Source organism: Dermochelys coriacea, chromosome 1 (assembly GCF_009764565.3).
Source record: "Dermochelys coriacea isolate rDerCor1 chromosome 1, rDerCor1.pri.v4, whole genome shotgun sequence".
Classification (NCBI taxonomy): domain Eukaryota; kingdom Metazoa; phylum Chordata; order Testudines; family Dermochelyidae; genus Dermochelys; species Dermochelys coriacea.
Window position 1 is genome coordinate 52731561 of NC_050068.2, and position 26622 is coordinate 52758182.

A 26622-nucleotide genomic window follows, 5' to 3' on the forward strand; every position below is an offset into this window, starting at 1 on the left:
ATAGAAGAAATACTTGCCTTTCCCCGCCCCTCAGTCCCTTAGTGAATCTCAGCACAATTCTAGGGTTTTCCTGCTTTCCTCTGAATCACCAATAACTGGGCAAGATTGGAAAGAGCTTGCAGGAAAGCAATAGTTAAACATGGCCCCCCTACAATATATTCTTATTTTCCTTTTCAGATAGTGGTTATGAAGAAAAAATGCTACAAGACATGCTGTAACAGAATAGGTCTAAGTCAATCACATTGCAAGGTTGTTGTACAGTTACTGAAGCTAACTACAGTATTTTCCAGATCAAGCAGTTTCCTGCATTCTGGTTCTGGGTGTCTGATTTTCATAATCGCAATACAGTTATTTCCCAGTAGTTGTATACCTATACTCTGATTGGCTATTAATGGCTGTCAGAATTCATGGATGTGAATAAACACAATGTGTGGTTATTTCTCAGTAACTGTATGATGAATATGCAAACCTCTTCTTTGACTGGTGGCAACAATTCCACTGCTATAGTTGTTTACTCAGAATGATCAAATGATTTGCCACTAGCAAATGGGCAGCCTCAGCTTTTCAATCTCCTCAGCTGAAGCCAAATGATTTGAATATGTATCTTCAAGAGAAGAAAAAAATGCAAGGAAGGAAAGTGAGTGGTGCTGTGAAAATACAAAAGGGATCTCTTTTAAAAAAGATTATCCCCTGCTTTCTTGCATTTCCCCCCTTCAGACTTAACCCTGCTGTTCATCCCTACCCCACCTCATCTTGTTTTCTGTCCTTCACTCGTGCCCTGCCTAATATCTTGCACTGCTAATCCTGCAGGGCAGTGTCCTTGCTTAATTGTATGTTCTGTGCTACGTCTAGTGCAGACATTTGGACATAGTAAAACCATCATGGTAAATAATTGCAATATTATTGTCTCATTATTGCAGATATCCTCTTCCCATGAAAAAGCTGAACATTTACCAACTAAGGTGTTGATCCTGCAAGGAATTCTTTGTGGACAGACCTCCTTGCAGGACTGGTGAGTAAATATGGCTATAGATAGGTATGTATGTATGTTATATTATAAGCAAGGCTGGGAGCACCACCTATTATTAAGGTTACCTGACACTTCCCATTATAGCATGTTTTCAGTTGCTTGTATCTTTGTCAAATTTTAATTGTTCGGCTGAAATTTTCCAGGTTAAGAGTCTGCCTAAGGATGGAATTTTTTTGGAAAACTTTCAGCTCAAACAGTTCAGCCATATCCAAGGATGAGGCTAATGAAAAATACATTGTTTTGGCCCATGTTAAAAAAATTCTTGTGACCTTTTCTTTGAGACGCTTTAGCACCTCCACGCTTTGAGTGTTGATTTGGGCATTTGAGTACTGGGACTTGACATTTGACAGCATGTGGCCTTTTTTTGTCAGGTATGTGCTTTTTGCTATCTCTGTGAAAATCTGCCCAAATTTGACTAAGTTATAGGTAAGGCTACATTTTAGTCATGGGTATTTTTAGTAAAAGTCATGGGCAGTACACAAAAATTCACAGCCCGTGACTTGTCTATGACTTTTACAATATACCCCTAACTAAAACTTGGGCAAGGGACCATGGGTGCTATCGGGGGCGGGCAGTCCAGGGGCACTGGGGGGTGCTGAGGGAGGTGATCCGGGACCCTCTCCCGATGCTGGGGGTGGGCTGGGGTTGCAGTGCATGGCCCAGGACTCCTGCTGGTGCTGGGCGGGGCGGGGCTGGCAGGGACCCCCTAACTGGTTCCGTGTGTCCCTGCAGCTCCTAGGCAGCAGAGCAGCCTGGGTCTCCATGCGCTGCTCAGCTGTGCAGTTCCCATTGGCCAGGCACCACAGCCAATAGTAGCTGCAGGGGTGGAGCCTGCAGGCACAGGCAGTGTGCAGCGTCCCCTGGCCCCTCCGCCTAGGAGCTGCAGGGCAATGCCAATGGGACCCAGGGAGCGCCCCACCCCAAGGTAAACGCCCCCCCTTACCCTCCAATCCCCTGCCCCGAGCCCCCTCCCACACATCCAAACTGATGCTGCTGGCCCAGGGGCTGTCCTGAGTCAGCACTGGCCACTGCAGAAGTCATGAAGGTCATGGAATCTGTGATTTCCGTGACCTCCATGATAGACTCGCATCCTTAGTTATAGGCCTTTGAAATATTGTAGTTGCACATGCTCAGCAGAGACTTGCTACATTCCCCAAAGATCCCATCCACACTAAGCATGCTCCAGCCAAGGGCTGAGCAGGATTCTTCCTGCAATTGCGGCTCCGGCTTCTGTGAGCCATATCATGGCTAGGCACCAGGACTGAAAGCAGGGAACCTATCTATGGTGCCCAGGTGACAATGTAATTCTACACTCCAGGTCAGAGAAACATTTAAATACACTCTTCATATTATGCATATCCACTTGATACATATTTTTATGATGTACCCTCTGGAATTCCAATAGAATAACTTAACAAATTAATTCCCCTGAGGTACTAGTGGAAGAGTTACAACACTGATTTGTCACTCCACTAATCAGCTATTTCAAAGACTTTCTAACTGTCTAACTTTCTCAAATATTTGGTTTCAAAAATACCCATGCACACAATTGTAATGAAATACAGTACATACCATATATGATGCTAGCTGCACACATCTTTAACATTAAATTAAAGCTATGGAATTCCATTCTATTTAATTATCTATTTAAAGCAGGGGTCAGCAACCTACGACATGCATGGCAAAGACGGCACGAGAGCCGATTTTTAATGGCACGCTGTAGCCTACCGGGTCCCAGCTGCTGGCCCCGCTCAGACCGCTGCCGTACCCAGGCTGGCAGCATAGCTGAGCGGGCACAGCAGCCGGGACCACAGCAGGCAGCAGCATGTCATTAAAAATCCTGCCCACCCCGGCTCGCTCTTCTCCACCCCCCCGCGGGGGTAGGGTGAAGAAGCTTGGTTCTGCTGGCTGCTGGTGAAGGGCAGACAAGGTCCCTCCTCCCCCGCCTCTTCTCCCAGCCTGCCCCTCCTCCTCTCCCTCCCTCCCTGACGCCCATCAACTGATGGCCCTTGCGAGGGTGGGGGAGAAGCGCCCGCTCGCTGCTCCAGGGAGGAGGCGGAGAAGAGGTGGGGATGGGGCCTTGGTGAAGCGGGTGGAATCAGGGCATATCCCCTCCAGCCTCCTGCTGTGAGCCGCTCTGGGCAGGAGGCTGGGAGCATCCCCATGATCCTAGCCCACACCCCCAGCCCTCTGCCCTGACCCCTGCACTCCGCCACACTCCCAGCGCTCTGCCCTGACCCCTACATCCCCCTCACACACACACACCCCTGCCCTGACCCCTGCACCCCCCACACATACCTAGCACCCCCACACCCTATGCCCTGAACCTTGCACCCCCACATTCCCACCCTCACCCTGAGCACCAAACGGGAGCTCCTGCACAAACACACACACCCCACATTCCCACCTGCACCCCTCTCACCAAATGGGAGCTGCCCAGGTAAGCACTCCACACCCAAACCTTCTACCCAAACCCAGAGCCCCCTCCCTAATTCTAGCTCCTGGCCAGACCCTACACTCCAACCCCCAACCTGCTCCTTCACCCCCCAGCCCTGTCATCAGTGCACGTCCAGCCTCAGCTCAGTGCAGAGAGAGAAAGAGAGGAAGAGAAAGAGCTAGAACCAGGGAGACAGTAGATACCCACTCTATGTTGGTAGGGCCGGGATCCCAGACCGGCAGCGGGCTGAACAGGGCCGGCAACCGGGACCCTGGCTGGCAGGAGCCTGCAGACGGAACCCCAGACTGGCAGTGGGCTGAGTGGCAGCAGGCTGAGCTGCTCAGCCCAGTGCCGGTCTGGGGTCCTGGCCACTGGCCCCGCTCAGCCCAGCTGCCAGCTGGGGTCCTGGCCACCAGCCTGCTGCCAGCCTAGGTGAACGGAACCCCAGGTTGGCAACAGGCTGAGTGGGTCAGCGGCAGAAGATCAGCATTTTAATTTAATTTTAAATTAAGCTTCTTAAACATTTTGAAAACCTTGTTTACTTTATATATGACAATAGTTTAGTTATATAATATATAGACTTACAGAGAGACCTTCTAAAAACGTTAAAATGTATTACTGGCATGTGAAACCTTAAATTAAAGTGAATAAATGAAGATTCGGCACACCACTTCTGAAAGGTTGTCGACCCCTGGTTTAAAGTCTCCTCCATTCTATTACATGGGTGTGTATGCACGGTGCAAAACAGCATGATATAACAACCAGTTATTCATCCTAAAGTTGAAAGGAAAACAGCTTTTTTTCAAAAAGATATTCCACTATCTGTCAGGATAATGGGCAATAAGATCTTGGCAGATAGTTTTTGAGACATCTGGTTATGAAAAATTAATAATTTGGAAGAACGTGGATAAGTTTAGACAGCTCAGCTACCTTAAATCCTGTTATTCGCTTTTACATGTGATCCAGCAGCTGGGGAATCTAACAAAGTTTAGAAAACATAATGCAAGTGACAAAAATGACCTTTTCCTGAATTGCTATAATGGATGCCACAAAAGCCTCACTCACTAACTGAATGACAGAAGGAGTCAAGTGGAATTCAAATCGATTAAATATATATACCTCATTAGTAGGCACCAGATACCACCAAATAGATACATATAATGATAATAAATTCAAAATCACCATAATACACATGCTATGGTGTCTGGAATGCAGAGTATACTGAATGTGGAAAGTAGGTACGGTCTGGGGACATAGTGGATGGCTGGTGATAGACCCTTATCTAGGAATTTCTAAACTCTAAAAATATTTAATAATTAGTTTTAGTTTAATTAAATGATCTTATGTTGCTTTTTGAGTATGATGCTGAAGTAAGTTTTAGCTACAACCTTCCCACACAACATATTATCCCCTTATCGAATTGTAAAAAGATATTGATACATGAACACTTCTATAAATAACAACTGCAAGTTTTTTAACTATAATTCTTAAGCCATATTCATTGTTATTTGCAAGTATTCAGACAACTTCCATGTATTAATGAAAATCCTGAACGTTCCATGAGCTTTAGCAATATAGTGAAAATGGATAAATCATTGTGCACTGTTTATTTTTCTCCTTTTTAAATGGTTTCAGTCATTCAGTCAAGGAGAGGAAACAGTGCTAGGGCTGAAATCCTGGCCCCATTGACCTCAGTGAAGCCAAGACCACCATAGGGTTTATGGCAGCGTGTAGAAGTACAGACACTGTAGGCACAGCTAGCGTGGGTGTAAACAGCAGTGTAGATGGCTCAGGTGAATAAAGTAAAATGCCCTACATGCGTGAACCCTAGGATATGTATCCTACATGACTGTCTGTAGGCTCAAGCAGTGCCAACGTCTACACTGATATTTTTTGGTAGTGTAGTGTTCCGCTGCTTACCTGCCACCACAGCATTTTCCCCCCACAGAAAAAGGCTTTGGCAGTGGGGAAAGGCTCTGGCAGTGGGAGGCAGCAGGGCGGCTCTGGCAGCAGGGAAAGGCTCCTACAGATTACTGGGCCTTTCACTGCAGCATGAAGCTATGCACTGCAGTGAAAAGTGTGGATGCAGCCTGACTTTCACTGTAGCATGTAACTATACGTGTAGTGCCTCTACTCTAGACCAGGGGTGCTCCCAGAGCAGATCACGGCAAGGGGCTGGAGGGGATATGCCCTGATTCCACCTCCATTTCCCAAAGCCCTATCCCCACCTCTTCTCTGCCTCCTCCCCGGAGCAGCGAGCAGGCGCTTCTCCCCCTCCCTCACAAGGGCCATCAGCTGATGGGCGGCAGAGAGGGAGGGAGAGGAGGAGGGGCAGGAACCCAGCAGGCTGGGAGAAGAGGCGGGGGAGGGGAGACCTTGCCTGCCCTGCACCAGCAGCAGGCAGGACCAAGCTTCATCACCCTGCCCCCGCGGGAGGAGGGCCGGGGGATGGAGAAGAGTGGGTCGGGGTGGGCAGGATTTTTAATGGCACACTGCTGCCTGCCAGGGTCCCGGCCATCAGCCCTGCTCAGCCCGCTGCCAGCCTAGGTTCAGCAGCGGGCTGAGCGGGACCAGCAGCTGGGACCCAGCAGGCTGCAGCGTGTCATTAAAAATTGGCTCGTGTGCCGTCTTTGGCATGCGTGACATAGGTTGCTGACCCCTGGCCTATTTAAAGGGCCAACATAAGAACAAAAGAACAGCCATACTGGGTCAGACCAATGGTCCATCTAGCCAAGTATCCTGTCTTCCAACAGTGGCCAATACCAGGTGCTTCAGAGGAAACAAACAGAACCGGTAATCATCAAGTGATCCATCCCCGTCATCCACTAATCGTTACTGATGGACCTATACTCCATGAACTTATTAGTTCTTTTTTGAACCCTGTTCTAGTTTTGGCCTTCACAACATCTGCAGGCAATGAGTTCCACAGGTTGACTGTGCATTGTGTGAAGAAATACTTCCTTTTGTTTGTTTTAAACCTCCTGCCTATTAATTTCATTCAGTGAGCCCTGGTTTTTGTATTATTCACTTTCTCCACACCATTCACAGTTTTATGGCCCTCTATCATATCCCCTCTTAGTTGTCTCTTTTCCAAGCTGAAAAGTCCCTGTCTTTTAATCTCTCTTCCTACAGAAGAGGTTCTACATCCTTAATCATTTTTGTTGCCCTTTGCTGTACCCTTTCCAATTCTAATATATTTTTTGAGATGGGGTGACCAGAACTGCAGGCAGAGTTCAAGGTATGGTTGTACCATGAATTAGTATAGTAGCATAATGATATTTTCTGTCTTATTATCTATTCCTTTCCTAATGATTCCTAACATTCCATTAGATTTTTGTTTGTTTGTTTGTTTTTTGACTGTCCCTGCATATTGAGTGGATGTTTTCAGAGAACTATGCACAATGAGCCCAAGATTTCTTTCTTGAGTGATAACAGCTGATTTAGATTTCACCATTTTGTATGTATAGGTGGGACTATGTTTTCCAATTTGCATTACTTTTCATTTATCAACATTGAATTTCATCTGCCATTCTGTTGCCCAGTCCTCCAGTTTTGTGAGACCCCTTTGTAACTCTTCACAGTCTGCTTTCGACTTAATTATCTTCAGTAATTTTGTATCATCTCCACATTTTGCCATTTCACTGTTTATCCCTCTTTCTGGACCATTTATGAATATGTTGAACAGCACTTGTCCCAGTACAGATCTCTGCGGGACCCCGCTATTTACATCTCTCCATTCTGAAAACTAACCATTTATTCCTACCTTTTGTTTTCTGTCTTTTAACCAGTTACTGATCCATGAGAGGACTTTCCCTCTTATCCCATGACAGCTTACTTTGCTTAAGAGCCTTTGGTGAGGGATCTTGTAGGAGGGTTTCTGAAAATCCATATTCACATGCCAATGTTTGCATTTGCAATGTGGAGGTTCATGTTTGTGCAGGAGGAATCTTGCATGCCCACAATGGAGGCACATAGTTAGAAATACAGGCCACAATCTCTGATAAAATGCCTTGCAATGTTTATAAATACCTCATATTTTGGGGAAGATCTGCACCTTTTGTGTCTGTAAAACATTTAATAACTATTTCAAAGTATGCAAACTTATTCATAGATTTTGCAGTGTTTGCATAGCCCGCCCACAGGGTTTCTATCGTGTAAGCTGGGGTGTGCTGTTTGCATGAGTGAATGTGTTGTTGTGGGTTGTGGAATACAAGTCTGAGTTCTCCTCTAAGATGAGGTACAAAAAGTTTCAAACTGACAGGAGGATTGTTTTGCCAAAGGCAGTGGAAGTTCAAAAACTCTCTCAGGATAGGTTATGAACTTACAACCTTATCTATGGCTTCCCATCCACATGTTACTGTGCACAGACCACTACCTATCATGCTGACCAACTATGTCTCATTGTACTCCCCCACCTGTCTATATCCATTTGTTGTTTCTTGTCTTATTGCTAGACTGTAAACCTTCTGGGGCGGGAACCATCTTTTCGTTCTGTGTTTTTACAGCACCTAACACAGTGTAGTCCTGGCCGAGGGCTGGGGCTCCTATGCATTGTCATAATACAAATAATGCATGAGAATAGAAAACATAACACATGCACAAAGGGAAATCCTAACTTCATCCTGCTATATCGTGAATTCCTGGCATCAGGCCACATGATTACCAACCTATAGCATATATCGTTATTAAAAGGCAATACTGGGCCCAGGTATTAAAAGGCAATACTGAGCCCTCTGGGCCTGGCAAGCCCTTTCCAATTGGAAAAGAGGGTTAAAAGAAACTCAGAACCCCAGGCAAAGGGTAGTGGACAGGCTGTAAGAGAGATGAATCCTTCTCTGGGAAGTCAACCTGAAGGCATAGCCTGTGAGGGGACCACAAAGCAGGTAAAGTCTCAGGCCGTGCCTTCTCCATCCATCCTGCCCCCCTTTGAAACCTGCAAGGCCCTGCTTATTTAGACTTTCTGTTAACTGATTGACTGGACTTTAGGGGCCATACCGCAGGAGCACATAGGTAGGCAGTAGCCCAGGCTGGCAGGCTTTGACTCTCTGCAGGGATGACTCTCCCAGTGTTACTTCCCAGAGGGAACTATCCTGGATCGGACCTAATGGAAAGGAAAAGCCAGGGTCCCCCATACCATGCCCCACTTAAGAGAAAAGGCCCAGATGTAGGTAGAGGCTCCAAACATTTGTGACTTAGGATCAGGCATCTCTATCACTTCTGACAGGAGCACAAGAGTCTGGTATGCTAACTGCTAGGCAACCTGGCCCTCTGAGAGCCTATCACATGCTCCTATTTCACAGATGAGGAATTAAGGCCTTCAAAGTTTACGTGAGTTCATGGAGAGTTGAACCCAATCTTGCTGAGTCCTAGTCCAGTACCTTAACCACAAGACCCATTCTTCTCCTTTGAATTGTCTTCTCATACCCCGTGAGCTATGCAATCGGGTGAGAAATAACGGAAATAAAGCAAGCATAAAATGAATCTAATTTCCATCCATTTATGCTGAGATAAAGCCATTTAAAGATAAAGATAAAGATATTATACTTTTACTAGGGAGCAAAGAAAGCAGACATACACAGTTGGGTAAGGAGCTAGCATATTGTATTCTTTCACCAAAAATAACATTGAATTCCTATTATTTTATTGACAAAAAAATTATACTTTTTACTTATCATCTGCAATTATATCCATAGCAAGTACCAGATACTGTAATTACATGATATTGTAAGCATTGCCTATGAAAGGGCTCCAATCATTTCAATTCACTATGCACTAATATAGCACCTAGTATATATGAAAATTGGAATAGATAATAGAATAGAATAGAATCTTACATCTATTTATAGAGTGGTTTTCATCCCAGAGGATCCCTAAGAATCTGACAAATTACAATTTACATCCTACCCTGCCTCAATAGGGCCTTACAATGGGTCTGGCATGGAGGATGTTGGCCACCTAAAGGAGGATGACTTAGTGCAGTCACGGGGAGGTATAGAGGGACACACCTTAAAGCCTCTTTCAATTTATTCTAAAAAAGATTTTCTATATAATGATGCATCCTTAGAGGAATGATGGGGAGAAAGAACAGGTTTGCCTTCACTCCTATGAGAGCGGGTTGAGGGCCTATTGCTATGCATGCAGACAAGGCTGAGGTTCTGACCATGAAGACCAGGGGTCACATTGACCAGGCCTCACAGTCACTGAAGTGGTTGATGGTCTTCACATCAAGGGTGAAATCCTGACTCCATTAAAGTCAATGAGAATGTTGCCATTGACTTCAATGGGACCAGGATTTCACCCCTAGTATTCTCTTTCTATTAGGTTGCAATTCTGCATGAAGCAGGATTTTGCCCTAATACGTCCAGGAATCATTTCACCAATGAAATGGCAGAATTATCTGAAATAGAATTAATGTTGAAAGGAAACACCCAGTTTCAACAAAGCCGTTCACCTATCCCAGAAAAGCACTTATTTTTATCCCCCATGTATTAGCATGAATTATATTATCTTATTGAACAGAATACCCAATGCTAAGAACAGAGACACTGAATCCAAAATGAAAACGATACAGATCATACTGAAAACACTACATGTTGAATTTGAAATAGTCATTTTTTTAAACTCTTGGCTTCCTTTTGACAATTCCTGGCATATTCCAACAGAAACTGGCTTGCAAACCAAGAGCAAGAGTGAATTTTGCACATACCTGTTTCTCCCCACTTGGTTTTTTGTGATTTAATAAAAGTTCCACAGCTCCAACTACCTCCTTTCGTATGGCATGCAGCAGAGCATCTCCGAGATACACATTAAAGCTTAAGAGCAACTCAATGAGCTCCAGGTTCTCATTTTCAATTGCAATAAGGAGAGCTGTTCTTCCAAGAGGATCAATGCAATTAATATTGATCTTGAAATAAATTTTGGCTTCCTCCAGAGCTTTCTTCACACTGGCATAATCTCCTTTCTCCACAGCATTCAAGTAGGCTTTCTCGGCAGGGGAGAGTTCGGACTCTGCTCGCACTATACGAAGAGGGATGCGGTCTCTGTACGGGGCGTTGATGCTTCTTTTGTAATAGAACTGGGCCATATTTTATGCCATACTAATACTTTGTCTCTGCAATTTAAAAAAGAAAGTGTGCATCAATTATACATTCCTGGAATACAGTTCAGCTTATGATTACTATTATTATATATGAATTATAGTAGCATTTAGAGGTGCTGTACAAACACATAATAAGAGATGGTCTCTGCCCAGAAAAACCTGTGGTATAAACAGACAACACAGACAAAGGCCAAAAGAGGAAACAGAGAATAAAAGAGATGAAGTGCTTTGGCCAAGGTCACAGTGATCAAGCCAAGCACTCAGGTCTCCCCTCGTTGAGTCTGGAGCCATATCAACTAGATTTTGCTTCTTCCTGGCACATTCTGTCAAGCCTAAAATGGACCTAATTTGCACAGTTCAAATCCAGATGTGAACTTTCTAAAGTCTGGAGTATTTGTATCTGATTCAGCCTTATTACTATGAAACTAATATATTCTAGCAAGTATCCTGAATCTGATTTGTAAGCTAGAGTTAGAAATTAAAAAGGTAAAATAACATTTATACATTGCCAATGATATGCTTAATATGTAAAAATCCCCAGAATTCATAGATAATGGCCAAGAGTTTGGTCTAATCCTTAGCACATTCTAAACTAAAACAAATATCCAGTCGCAATTCTAATATCTTTAAACATCACCAAGCATGTATTGCTTCTGTTGTTGTATTCTTTGCCCATGGGAGACCATGGCAATGTCTGTTCCTTCTCTCAGGGCAACAATTAGCTGGTTACCTCTGTGGTCTAAAAGAAAGTAGTAACATGATGGGATCTAAACTGTTAGGTTACATGATCAATAAAATACCCCCTTGCAGTTCAAGTAGAGAGGCAGCTTTCCCCAGTGGTTAGAGAGACTGGATGTCGGGTGACCTAAGTTCTTTCTCTCTCTGTCTTTCTCTGTGAGAATTTGCGTAGCTCACATAACACTTAGCCTCTGAGCGGTAGTGAGCCCCTTATTTTATAACCCCGCCATCCAATTTAGGAGTGGCATTGATGGGCTCCAGTCTTGCTCAGGAAGAAGGAGGAATTATTTCTAAGGGCCTTGAGAATGGTGAGTCATACAAAACAAGAGGATAATGTAGGGAATCTTGAGTATTTGACAGAGACACTGAGAAAATCCTCTGAAGGAGGGGGAAAACCCAGTAAAACACCTGCATATCAAAAAGGGTTGCCAACCCTCCAGGATTGTCCTGGAGCCTCCAGGAATTAAAGATGAATCTTTAATTAAAGAGTATGTTATGTGATGAAACCTCCAGGAATATGCCCAACCAAAACTGGCAACCCTTGTATCAAACCCTAGTTAACAAATTACAACTAATTTTACATAATCCTAAGTAAGTGGTATGAGGAAAGTCAGTAACCAAGCTGCATATGTCCTTGTTCTGTGTACCTTCTTTTCTAAATGTTTCCCTTTAAGTGACTCATCAACCTGCTCACCATCCCCTTCCCACCTGAGTTCCACACCCCTACAGCACAGAACCCTCCAACCCCCAGGCTGGAATTTATTCCTCCCTCCCCCCACATGGCTCTTCTCCTTCCAGAGTTAATACTTGGGGCAGTTGATCTGATAAACCTAGGCTTTGTTATGTCCCCGTTCCCCTCCACCTTCTATTTCTCACGCTATCCCTGTTTCCCCCTCCCCATCTACATTCCTCCCAGGTCCCTGCTTTCAACCCCCACACACCCTCCTCCCCACTTCCCCCCCTCTACCTCCACACAGCTCTCCCACCTCCACACTTCCCCCCGCAAAAGTCTCTGCTTCCTCACCCTAGATCCTAGCTTCTTCCACCTTCCATCACTCCCCCACCCCAGGCCCCTGCTTTCCCTCCCATCCCCAACTCCAGTTTGCCCCACCAGATCCCTGCTTCCCCAATCACTACCTTTCCCCCACTCCCCTCTGGTTTCCTGCTTCCTTACCCGGCTCCATTGCCTCTGTCCCCCTTCCCCCATGGATCCCTGCTTCCCCTACCACCACTGCCCCATTCTTCTGGTCCTTGCTGCCTTCCAGCCACACACTCTCTTCCCTCTCCAAGTCCTCACTTTTTCTCTTGCCATTCTTCTCCCCCCCATTAGGTCCTTGCATCTCCCCCTAAAAACCCTCCCTCTAAGGCTCCCTTACTTCTCTTAGACTGCAGCCCACAGACAACCTCCCTACATAGTAGATCACCTGCTGCATCTAATATGTGTAGGTAGCTACGGGGGGGGGGGGGGGAGGAAGAAGGGGAGAGTTTCCTCCCCCTGCAGCATCAAGCAATCTGTGTCCTGACTTCCTCAGAATCAGGCTTTTCTGGTGCTCTGATTTTCACTGAAACCAGTGGGGTTCTGCACACAGATGACTAGAATATTCCTGGAAATTCTGGGATTGATTGGGTTTGGTATTCAAAAAGTATTGTGCTACATACAAACAGACAGAGAAATGCCCTGAAGTTGCATGCCAAGAACTCTGGATGTTCCTGATATCCTTATAAATCTCCAGTCCTTTGTGAATCTTAAGTTATTGGCTTCAAAGATTTCCTTGGGCTCTGAGTTCCACAGTTTAATTACTAGCTGTGTGAAAAAGAATTTTCTTTTATCAGGGATGAGTTGCCCACCTGTTAATTTGAATTATTTATGTTTGATTTAAAAGAAACTGTTATTTCTCTCCCTTTCTCTCCTGGGCATGGTACAAAATAAATGGGGTATATTCATTTCTATTGCAACTCCATTTATTTGAAAGAAAGTCAGAGATTAATTTGACCCCATGAGATCAGAGAAGATGGAAATGCTTATGGCATAATATGAGCAGAGTGGTTTATAGGAAGAAAAGTTTTGACAACATTATGATGAACTTTTCATTTTTTTATGGTATTAGTCTTTCTTAACTCTTAGATATGCATTAAGGTGGCCTCAGGCTTTCAAAAATCTCTAGAGAATATGTGATACTAACATCTTCATTCTTGGACCAGGGAATAACAAGGAAGAACAAAAACAAATTGTAACCTTTTTCCCCTCTTGCTGCTGACATGCGTTTAACAAACACATTTTCCTAAATAACACTTTTCCTTCTTTTGATAATTGTTGATTATTTTTATTGTTTTTCTCTTTCTATTTTCAGCAAATAAACAGATCAGCCTCATGATATGAGGAGCTCATCTGAACTAAAATGTTTAAAAAACATAATTAATTCATAGAGCTTGATTACTGGTGTAGTGTCCCCCTGAATGATTAACAATATATTCATGAGTCATAATAATGGACATTGTGTTTACAGATAAGAAAAGGAGTACTTGTGGCACCTTAGAGACTAACAAATTTATTAGAGCATAAGCTTTCGTGAGCTACAGCTCACTTCATCGGATGCATAATGCATCCGATGAAGTGAGCTGTAGCTCACGAAAGCTTATGCTCTAATAAATTTGTTAGTCTCTAAGGTGCCACAAGTACTCCTTTTCTTTTTGCGAATACAGACTAACATGGCTGCTACTCTGAAACCTGTGTTTACAGATGTATCAAACTACCAGTTTCGTGCTTGGCCCTCTCTACAGATAAGTAGAAGTGCATCGTCAAGCATCTTGAAATATAGATTGACAGTGGCACATGTTGGTATCTTTACTCAGAGCTAGATGTGCCCTCATGCAGAAATAGCAAACAAGGACAGGAACTCCAGAGGTTTTCCTCTGAATTCTTCAGCTGTGGGCTGGATTTGTTCCCATCATGAAAGAAACCAGAGATCCAGTCCACCAATCCACTGGGATGGGGACTGAGAGGAAATGAGAACACTGATTTGTAAAGTGATGGTTCTTGAAGATCTGTGTGCTGGTCATAAGGACTGTGCAACCTTTGCAGAATCATTGCAACAGAGAAGAAACACCATCCCTTAATTTAAAAATCAAGAGACAAGCCAAAAACCCACTGCTTAAAGTACAGAGAAGGCAGAGCTAAGCAAATGTGGATCTACAACTGATTTAATCTGCCACAGACTCTACAGATCTGCTACAGCACCACAGAGCATTCCAGAGGAAGGATACTGAAGAGACAAATTAGGTGCTCTAAAAATTGGAACATTAGGAACCATAAGATGCTCATCATACCCAGAAGGTAATATGCATCTTTTGTGCCACATTTCTGTCCTGAGTTGCACACAAGCATTAAAGTCCATGGGATTTCACTTGGTGTAGTAGAGGGCAGCATTTGGCCCTATGAATCTAAGATATAACTTGATGAAGCAAACCAGAGACTGAGAAAGGAGATCTTGCAAATAAAGGGACTGATCCCGGCAGGTGCTCTGCTTCTTGGGCAAAATGGTCAGTACCCACTGCTCCCTATGAACTGAGATGAGCAGAGGGCACCTTGCACCTTCCAGAAAATGCTCATTACCTGGCAGGATCAAACCTAAATGAGCAAGATCATCGACTGGAGCTATAAATGAGCAAAATAGTCTTAACGTTGAACTGGCTCACTGGATGTCAGTGTCGCCTACCCCTGTGTTGTACTTAGGAAAAATCAATCAGCTAGAATTCAACATGCAATGAGTTCAGGGCTCCTGCTAACCTACCTACAATGAAATAAACAGTGAAAAATAATGTTACTTTAAAAATTAATAGAACAACATTGATCAGCTCTGACTCTCAATCTGTAGGCTCAAATTTGCATGATTTCCTTCAGTTTATTGTATCTTTCACAAATGACTCCTCTGAACGTACCTACATTTATTTTGCAAGACTGCACAAAGCAATCTGTGTTTTAATATAAAACAAAAGACTTAACTGACATATTCAGAAACACAAACCTCACTCAGTAATGGAGACTTTACACATTTCAGAATTATCTAGGGATGATTACTTTTAGATCACTGGGAATATTATGTTTTGAAAAATCTGCATTTTGCACAGATCTTCAATACAGAATTACTTGCAAAACACAATTAGCCCTGGTTTCCATATTCAGAAAAATGATCATGAGCACAGCTGGTCAAATTATTCAGTCCAATCATTTAGCTTACAAATGTTTCTATCTTTCTACAAATATTTGCAAATAGTGATTTTTATGATGGAAATAGCTCTAGAGATGGTTGAACAAACAATTAGTAAATAGTTTCATTTTATATATAAATCATGTATAATTCTGTGATTAAATTTGACCGGCTTACAATACATACTATATAAAGTGTGCACTATGCAATTTAAGATACGTTAAAAAGACAAACTTCCAAATTATATTGCTGTCTGATTAATAAAATAAACCACTAAAATTACTGTTAAAATGGGAAGATTTAGATACAGCTTATTCTGAACCTAAGTGGATGAAAGTTGGAAAACTAGTGCAAAGTGCTAAATTAAAGCTAATGTAGTGTAGACCTCTGGCTCATACTCTGGACCCCATACAAAATGAATTGTCTAAGCTTAGGAGGCACTGCTTCATATTTATGATTCCCTCACCAATGGACCAGTCTTGAAGTCCTCAGTACTTCTATTCAGTCTTGGCTGCATGTGCAGCTTTAATTCAGCACCCCCCCCCCCGCACATGCGGATTATGATATAGTCTTTAATTAAACAATCACATACTATATTTTTCCACTGCATACTTCTCCCTGGCCTTAGACAGCACAAGGGTCCCTCCATACTAACTGCATGAAATTGGATCTCTACCCTTTTGGGGAGGGCAGAAGGTGGCTGGCTTCCAGGTCATGCTCCCCTTAGAATGAGAAAGAATTATTTGGTAAATTGGAGTTACTTTTGGTGGAACCGACACTAACTCTCCCCGCCCCCTTGTGCCTTCTATTTTTGGGGGCATAGGTCTGGGGAAGATGGCGAATGACAGCATGTCTCCTTCAGGTGCTGTACAACTGGATGGAGGTCAGGCCCCTGGGAGGATGGTAGGGTGCTCTGAAAAATACACAGGAGTGACTTTTGAGTTCACCATTGAGCCATTGTTCTTCTTGAGGGAAGAAAGTTACTTTAACTCCAGCAGCTTTAACTCATGTAGGTTTGCATGTACATTTTACCCTTTTGTGGGATTAGCAGTGAGAGGGTAGCAAGTGCTACCACAATGTCTAAGGAGCACTTTGGATTTTGTTTGTAGGTTTGCTTTTAGGACTAGTTGTGTGAGTAGGGCGAGGACCTCACAGGTAGTGAATGTGGAACAGTATACTCAGGAAACCTGCACATTTAGGACAAGTGCAGAACACATTTCTCTGTGATCAATGTAACATATTTTATGTGTAAAAAGAAAGGGAGTACTTGTGGCACCTTAGAGACTAACAAATTTATTAGAGCATAAGCTTTCGTGAGCTACAGCTCACTTCATCGGATGCATAAATTTGTTAGTCTCTAAGGTGCCACAAGTACTCCTTTTCTTTTTGCGAATACAGACTAACACAGCTGCTACTCTGAAACCTGTCATATTTTATGTGTATTATTCATGGCAGGGATTGATGGAAGAGTGAGATCTTTTAAAATCTATATCTGTAATATAATTTAATCTGACAAGAAGTCCTATTTGATACAAGACCACTATTAGGGCCAAGGACTGGGGGAATGGAACTAATTTCATCTGAGAAACAAAAAGCCATTTATGTGGCAAGAGAAACTGAATTTTGGGGGTTGCCCTTTAAGTTGGTAGTTCTTACTTGCTCTAAAGGTTACAAGAAGCCAGGAACCCCAAATGACAACAAACCCCATTGATTCTAAGGAGTATGCAAGGAACAATGGAGGATGGAGATAGATTGTCATGTCTCCCTCTGAGATCAACTCTCTGAACAAGATCACACCAGGTCACAAAGTCAACTAGCGTACCCCTAGATGGATTCAAGAGATACTGGACTTGAGGGCTAGAATTCTCATTGACTGCCCTACTGGCTGCCAGGTGTTGTCTCCCAATACTCAGTCCTCGTGGTTGGAATGGAGGTTGAAGCCAGATTTAGGATTGGGATTGGGCCAAGGGTAGTGCTGGAACTGAGATCTGAGGTCAGAATCAAGAGAAGAGTCCATAAACAAACCAAAACCAGTACCATAGCCAGAGTTCAGGTGCAGGCAAGAGGTCAAAGCTGGGTGGTCAGAGTTTGTGGACAAGGCAAATCAGTAGCGTAGCTGGAGTCTAGATACAGGCGTAAGGTCGAAGCTGGGTGGTCAGAGTCCGAGGGCTCAGAAGGCAGAGAGAAGGCTAGAGCAGGTCAGTGGCCAGGCTGGAGCAAGGTTTCAATAGGGAAGGACAAGACTGGAATAGGACTTAGGCAAGACTGGGACAGGAACAAGAACTGCATTAAGAGCAGGCTGGAAATCGAGAGAGTCTGTTACACTACAGTGCAGCAGGAGGGCTCCTGACTGAGTAGTGCTGTTGCACAGACTGATCTGCAGCTCTGCTGAGTCTGGGAAACTACCTGAGCCTGGGGGTCATGTGCCCAGGCTCTGCTCAGAGGTAGGCTGCTGCCACATGCCTAAAGGCTGAGTCACTGCAGGCTCTGTGGGTAAGGTATGTTAGTCCTGTTGAAATGTTGCCGCCTGCCTGAGGGATGACTCACTGAAGCTGTTTTGGGGGGGTGCTTATTGAAGCACTGGGAATGGAAGGGCATAAATCTGCCCACATCTAAAGGCTGCACCACTCAGCCTAAGGGGAAGAGTCACTGGACCCAGGCATCAAATGAGTTCAGGGGACAACAAATGCAAAAACAGGGATGGGAGTGAGGGTGACAGGTATAAAAGCAGGGATCCAGAGGGTGACACTCAGCAAAGAACACCTGACAGTGCCCACTGCTCCTCAAAGGTGTCCAGGGAGCCAGTGGACATGGCCTAGAGGAACTCTGCATGGAGACATGACTTCAGGAGGGATTGGAAATAGGCCCCACAGACCCAAAGCACCTTGCCATCCAGCTTCCTCCTGCTGACATGGTGGAAGGTCACCTTGGCCAGCACCAGGAGGAGGTTGATGAAGAGGTCTCTTGACTTTGTGGGGATACAGCTAGTGTGTGTAAATCAGGAGGTGTGGGGGAAAGTGCAACAAGAACTGGAGGAGGAGGTTCTGGAGGAGCCAAGAGAGGAACTGCAAAGTGGTGCACTCAATATAAAAGTGTGCTAGGGTCTCCCTCTTGCCACAGAAAGAGCAGGTGTCAGGAGAGTTGGTGAACCACTCCAGGTACACACCCATACTCACAGCTCCATGAAGAAGTCTGTTGCAGGGGCACCTACCTGAGGCTCTGGGGATGGGGATGTGTAAATCTGCCCACATCTAAAGGCCCTGCCTCTCAACCTAAGGGGAGGAGTTACCTGACCCAGGTCTCAAGTGAATTTAGGGGACAACAAATGAAGAACAGGGGTGGGAGTGAGGGTCACAGGATCAAAAGCAGAGAGCCAGAGGAGGACACGGAGCAGAGAACACTGGACAGCACCCACTGCTCCTCAAAGACATCGAGGAATCCAGTGGCTACAGTCCAGAGGAACTCCGCCTGGATACATGACCTAAGGGAGGAGTGGAAATAGGCCCCAAAGTCACAGCTTCCTCCTTCTGATGTGGTGGATGGCCACCTTAGCCAACGCCAGGAGGAGATTGATGAGGAGGTCTCACGCCTTCATGGGGCCATGGATGCAGTGTGCAAATATCAGGAGGTGCAGGGAAAAGTGCAGCCAGAACCTGAGGATACAGTTCTGGAGAAGCTGGAAAAGTGGCAGCAACCTGGTGCACTCAATGCAATTGTGTGCCAGGATCTCCCTCATGCCACAGAAGGGGCAAGTGTCGGGGAAGTGGTGAACTGCACCATGTACATGCCTGTGGTCATGGCTCCATGAAGGAGTCTGTTGGAGGGGCAGCTGAGCAAGCAGCCCTGGTTTGGCTGTGGGTTTGCCTCTCACTGACATCGAGTAAGAGACAAACAAACTAGCAGTCTGGAGAACAGAAACAATGAAACTAAGACATAAACTTTGAACATGATTACATAGATTGTACCTTTCTAGATTAGCTCTTGTCAAATTTAAGACTGGATATACTTGCATTACTTTGGTTTGAATAAATTATTTTCTTAATAAATGTTTTGCTACAACCCATTGGTTTTAGGTGGTTGTTTAGAAATTTGTTGCAGGCTATCATAGAAGACATGAAACACTTCACCTCCAGAGCCAGTGTCACTCGAGATGTTGGTCAAAAAGAATACAGACTACGGGCAGGTCTACACTACAGGGTTAAGTTGACCTAAGTTACGAAACTCCAGCTACATGAATAATTTAGTGGGAGTCAATGTACCTTAGGTCGACTTATTGCAATGTCTACAGCGTGCTGGGTCGATGGGAGAAACTCTCCCATTGACCTACCTTATGCTTCTCGTTCCGATGGAATATCGGAGTTGATGGGAGAGCAATCGGCGGTCGATTTAGTGGGTCTTCACTAGACCTGCATTGATTGCCGCATGTGGAGACAAGCTCTCAGGGATCCTCTCTCAAGAGGGAAAAATGTCTAATGACCAAGTTTAAGGGGCTTATGAGAATTATATCATTAAGTACTATATACAGGGTTTGCTTTCCCAAGTGTGAAGTATGAATCAGTTGGTGACTTAAGTGATATGGAGACATTAGAGTGGAATTACCTCAGCTGGTGTAGATCAGCATAGCTCTGAAGTCAACAAAGCTATATGAGTTTACAGAATCTCAAGAACTGGCTTGTTTAACACTTCTTCAAATAAAGCCCAAGTTGGCAGCAACACAGGATCAAATCCTGCTTGCATCACTCACACAGCTATCCCCAATTAGATCAGTGTGGCTACTTGTGAGTAGAGCGAGCAAGGTTCAGCTCAGAGTTATTTGATGATAGCTGCTTAGTGGTATATACAGGTTTCAGAGTAGCAGCCGTGTTAGTCTGTATTTGCAAAAAGAAAAGGAGTACTTGTGGCACCTTACAGACTAACAAATTTATTTGAGCATAAGCTTTCGTGAGCTGGTCTCAGTTCTATTATTACTGGACAGCTGCCTTCATTAAAAAATTGACTATTGCAGCTAGCTCTAACTGCACTCATGCTGGCCTTCTCAGGAAAGAGAGGGAATGAACATGGAACCTTCACCACTTGCTCATCCTTACTGGTGGATCTTTCTGGATCAGGGTTAAGGCATATTGGCGGAGCAACCTAAGATAAACTTTCTTGCAACTGTCTGAATTGGACTTTTTCTGTGAATTCACAGAGGACTCCAGTCTGCAAGGCTGTCAGCCTGGCACCTACCATTGATTGGAGGCAGTCAATTTGGGTGGGGGGGGGGAAAGAGAGAGCAGAAGATTACCCAGAGAATGCTTTAAAGGAGAGAATACTCCATCCAATTTAGTTGACTTCACTATCTCCTTCGCCAGTGTTATCCTCCAGTTTAAATCAGAGGGGCTCTCTCCAACTTCATCTTTTACAAAGCAAAGCTTTCAAGGTTCGCTGCACTAACCAGAGTTTCTTTATGTAACAGTTCCAACAATAGCACAGAGATGGTGCTCTAATGGTGAAATCTTGAAGTATTCATTCCATATAGGCTTCCTTCTGAAGAGAGACCTGAGAGAGGTGTGCTGCAGTGATTCTTCGACACTCTAGGATGTTTATGTGCAGATTCACATGTTTTCTGTGCTTCAGATAGTGAAGCTCTAAGGGGAAGGTGTGATTTGGTCAAAAAAGGGGTGTGACTGGCATACTGCCTAACCATTATAAGCTCTTCTGGCTAATAAAAACTTTCAAATGTGGCCCATGTCAGACACATAAATTAAGCCCCCCCCCCGCCCAAGATTAAACTTAAACTGTCCACAAGCACCCTCTACTGATGTAGAGCTGATATGGAGCCAGCAGTGAACATGTCTGTGTATAAATATACTCACTAGTATAAACATCCTAATGCAGCCTGCTGCACTCGGAATCTTATGTGGATTTTGAGGGGGTCCCTAGAGGAGACTGATTTTGTTAAAGAAAGACAAAACAGCGTAAAATTTGAGAACCAAGGATTAATGAGGGGGAGCTGGGCAGGCTTTTAAGTTGATTGGCTAATATTCTCCCAGGTCCTCACAGATACTGGACCCAGGTTGAATATTGAAAGAAATGTGACTCAGAATCTCTTCTACATTTTATTAAAACAAAAATAAAATCAAGACAATATATCATTGAAGCAAAGGTTCTATTAAAAATATTAAACTAAACTAACAAAGCGTTACAACTATCAGACCAAAATCAAACTGAGATTAAGTAAAAAAAACTAGACTCAATATTTGATCTTTCTTCTATTAGCCTCCTGATTGCCTTCTATGATGAGATAACCGGCTCTATGGATATGGGGAAAGTGGAGTGGTGTGTTTGTTGGTGTCATGACTTCCTCTTCCTGAGGTGATCGGTTCTGGGGGTTCTGGAATGTCAGTCTTCCCTCAGGTGGCTTGTTGACCTGGAAAGTAAGGCTTCTCAACCTTACCCTGGATTCTTATGGTTTGCAAACTTGGCTTAATCCATCTGCGTTACAACACCTCCCTCCAAGGTCTTTGGGCAAATCAAGCACAGCACTATCTTGAAGCCATGCACCCTGGTCCAGTCAGGTTTGAATTAAGTCACCCTTAGTAAGTCTCACTTAAATCAGTGATTTTAAAAATATTTGGTGTTTTACATACCCCAGAGCTGGTAACTCTGTGACAACACCCAAAATATCAAAAATCCAGATACATGAAAAGGTCTTTAAAAAGACATTATGCCACCACAAGTTTATGGAAAGTTCAATGTAAAAATCTTGTAAAATAGCTAATGTGGGGGTGGGGGAGGAGGGACGACAAAACTAGCAACCAAACCCGGTCACTCAAAATTCATCCTTTAGTAAAATTAAAAATAAATTCAAACTCATTTTAAGTCTCATCACCTCCAGCTCCTTCTTAGAGACAAGGCATTTACAATCAATTTTCTATTTTGGAACTGGGCTATAAATCAAACAGCTTATCTTCTTCATCTCAGTCATTGAAAGTCATTTTAAAGCTCACTGAGATGAAACCTACTTGTAACATGACATTTTAAATTTTATATAGGGTCTGTATTCCCATATAAGCTATTCCTCTCCTATTCTATGACACATAATTCTGCTCCAATATGTTTCTTGTTATTTAAATATAAAACTACCCATTTGCCTCAGGACAGAAAAGGGAATTAACTAATACAGGAACATTTATAATATTTAGACCATATATGATACCATGAATTCTGGTTGGTCAGAAGCTTGATTCACACTTTTACACTCCATAGGCTTCGAAGGAGTTACTTCTGGTTTTCCCTGGTGTGACTGAGTAGAATTTGATTTATGGAGTATGATACTTCCTCTTTGAGAGGGAACTAAGTAGGCACACACAAATAGGCAGTATCCACCTTTGTGGTACGCCAAACCTGGGGTTTGACTAGGCACTGGTTCAACCAGTGTCAAGCCATGGAGTTTGAACCAATTTGTGCATCCAGGGATTAGTCTGGATTGAAGTCATACCCACAGCTGTATTCACACATTGGGAATACTCACTTGATTTAAGAATCTGGTAACAGTTGATGAAACCAAAAAGTGGTTTAGAAAATCTCAACAAGAGGGGTCATAAGAACCAGGAATTCCATGTAGCAGGATTTCATCTATAAAACTCAGAAGCCAAGCTAAAGTCATAGAGATTGGGACTATTCTGAACAATTCAGCTAAACTCCCACGTAACACAGGCCAAGATAATCTCACCAGTGATTCCCGTACCTACCCCAACCACTTGTGATTGCAGAAGAGCGTAACTTTCAGAAAATTATGTCATTGTACAAAAACCTCAGTACATGGATTAGATAGAAGTGCAGTACTTTCTCTGATACAAGGCCAAATAATTGATGATCCAAAGAAAGGCAAAAGCAATCTCATGCTGCATGTAACTAATTGTACAATGATGCACATATGAGAAAAAAATCCTTCCTTGATCCTTGTGGCAGTCATCTTTCATCTTGAAGCTTGAGTTTTGATCAGCTTTATCTTAGAAAGCACAGCAATACCAGCAGCTCTCCAGCTCAGTTTAAAATCCAGTTACAATTTTTGATGCAAATGCATCCGATGAAGTGAGCTGTAGCTCACGAAAGCTTATGCTCAAATAAATTTGTTAGTCTCTAAGGTGCCACAAGTACTCCTAATCTTTGACTCCATGACCTCTTACAACCGTGAATGCCACACATGGACTTTGCAAACAACATTTTTTTCTGTTTGTTCTAAATGTAACCTCCATTAAGTCCCCCAACTGGGACAGGTGGAATATTAACCTGTGGCAAACACTTTTATTATTAATTATAATATTAAACAGTAGCAAATACTTTTCTATGTGTGAATGTTTGAGTTGAGTCATTTAATTTTGTTCTAAATTTTTTATTTCTATCAAGGTCACAGATGTGTTCCTGCATGTCTCCCATTGAGAGAAGCAGCATTGCGTGAAGTCACAGATCATACAGGGAGTGGTTTTCAAAGAGAAGGCCTACAATGGTTTATACATTGCAAATATATTTAAATAAAAAAAATCCCTGTGGTGCTCCTGGAATGGAGTAAGTGGTATATAAATATTAAGCACTCAAGAGCATCTGCATGTTAGGAAGTGTCTGAATTCTTTCAACATGCATAATTCCAACATGCTTTCATTACAATACAACATGTATGAGACAAATGAACATGATATGTAGATGGTATCTGCATAATCTTTTTCTGGAGATGTCACCTTTCAGACGAGATGTTAAACCAAAAATGAAATAACTGGTGGTTATTCAAAATCACATGAAACATTTTGCAAGACTGAAGCTATTCATCCTTGCATCCTGGACAAAGTCATTGTACCCAATACATGTTGTCTACTTGGATTCCCCTGGGAATTATTCTTGTGGTAGATGAAGTTGCATCTGTTGGGCATATAGTACATAAAGTATTTTGGGTTCTTTTGAATTAAAGATGCTATATAAATGTAAAAGTTACCATTAATTATTATAGACACATATTGGGGGAAGGACTATGTCTTCTTCTGTATTTTATACAGTCTTGAGCACACTGATGGTGCCTGATTATATTCTGCCTACCTGAATTCCCCTTTATTTCAATTAGTTATTATTCTTTATTTACTGTTTTAAAGTGCTATATAGTGTGTGTATTATAGTGCTGATAAACCTTTGCTGTGTGTCACCCCAGAAATGGTTGAGTTCCAGCAGTCTGTGATTCACAGGGGAGAAAAGACTAAAGAAATGTCAAATTATCTCTAGACAAAGATATGCTGGTAGTGTTGCTTTCCCCTTTGAGAAGGAATTTCATTGTCTCATGATTTTCAGGCATCTCAACATTGAAAATCATATTATTTGGTTGCTCACTTTTTGAAACCAGCTTATTACTTTGTACTGTAAATTAAGTAAAATTGTTACAGTATTCTGAAAGGGAATAGTTTGGTTTGTCTATAGAACCTTCAAAGATTTTATGAAGGAAACGTATCCTTCGATACTATGTAGTACCTACACCATTTATACTTATAATCCTCAAGATGTTTCTAAATGGTATAAATAATAAATGCAGTTATGTAAATATACCTTCACACCAAGGTTTTTTAAATAGATTGCCTGAAGTTAGGCTCTTAAATACTTAGACAATGAAGCAAACGGCTTGATTTTCAAAAGCAAGCACCCACCTGCTTCCATCAAAGTCAATGAGAGCTGCTGGTGCTCATCATTTCTGGAAAGTAGGACACCTATTTAAGTGCTTACATTTGGATTTTGGAACTTAACTTTAGAGATCTGGCATAGACAATCTTGGCATCAGAGTCCTACTTAGTACAAAATAAGAGGTAAGGGCTCAATCCGAAATGTATATGAGCTGGCAGGAAAATTTGCCAGAGTGTAGGACGGAGGTAAGGAAAAGGAGAAATGAGCCCACAAGGGATTCAGAGATACTGGACTCCAGCAGCAGTAAGTATCCAAGCCACATATGTATACAAAAATAACAGCAATAGCAGAAAGAAATCCACAAGGAAAATAATCAAAACCTGGTTTTGAGTCCTTTCTAGTTCTGGTATCCAACTGAATGGATTAATAAGGAGAGGATGGAAATGGATTGATATTAGTATCTCTTTCTATCCTTTTCTTTCTATCTAGCCACACAGTTAGCACATCTTCTCTGCAATACTCACCTTAACCAGAGTTGCCCTACAACCTACTGACCTACCAATTTATTGTTTGTGAAGAATGCTTGCTAGTTTACATGCAAAAAGAGCCATTACAGCCAACTGAATTGAATGCTACAAGTGGAGTTGAATCTGGGTAATGCACCTATCTCTTTAATGTTAGCAATCTTTCTTGTTTCATAACACCTAAAAATACTCTCTCTTTTTTTGCCTTTAAGATACAGGTACTGTATCAGATGTATTATCAATCTTGGTGAGTATATATGTTGAAAATCAATAAAAGAATCAAAATGTACATGAGCCTCCAAAGACAAAACAAAACAACAAAAACACCATCAACACTGATGGTTAGAATTGTGAATGTAAGGATAATTTCTTTTGAGACTCAGAAGTAGTTTAAAATCTGAAAAACAATATGGATTTTGAGCTCATTATTCCTACACTGGAAGCTTACAGCTCGATTGTGATGTGGACAATGTGTCCAGACAGGGGTGTAAGAACACTCCCCTCATATCTCTACATGGGCTACCTGGACCAAGGAGGATGCTGAAGAGGAATTGTGGGATCAGGCTTACTGAGTCCCCTCTTGAGACTACTTACACACCATGGTTGGGTCAGGGCAGTAACATGGGCTATCACACAATGACATGGCAAGCAGAATTTAAGAGTTTCCGAAAACTTAAGACAAATCTCAATGGATGGAGGGGGAAAATTCTTGTAAAGTCCTCTCCCCATCTTTAGAAATAGTCATTCTGCTGGACTTCATTAAGTATCTAAGACTTGATCTCACAAGGTGCTGAGCATTCCAGGGAAATCAACAGGAGTGGAGTGTGCTCAGCATGACTTAGAAGGAGCTAAGCAATTGGCGGGATTGGGCCATAAATGAAACTTCGGCCAAGCAAAATTTCTGGGCAACCTGTTAAACAGCATAATGTGTCCATCTGAATATG

At 43.0% G+C, this 26622-nt stretch overlaps 1 protein-coding gene across 1 annotated transcript in view; it reads right to left on the reverse strand.

Moving 5' to 3' along the window:
* Positions 1 to 26622, reverse strand: part of TRPC4 (transient receptor potential cation channel subfamily C member 4) — a 197339-nt gene that overhangs the window by 125022 nt on the left and 45695 nt on the right. Inside the window, exon 2 of the mRNA XM_038387745.2 lies at positions 10174 to 10578. Coding sequence (XP_038243673.1) covers positions 10174 to 10551 — 378 coding nt within the window. The 5' untranslated portion in view covers positions 10552 to 10578. The remainder of the gene's footprint in view (positions 1 to 10173; positions 10579 to 26622) is intronic.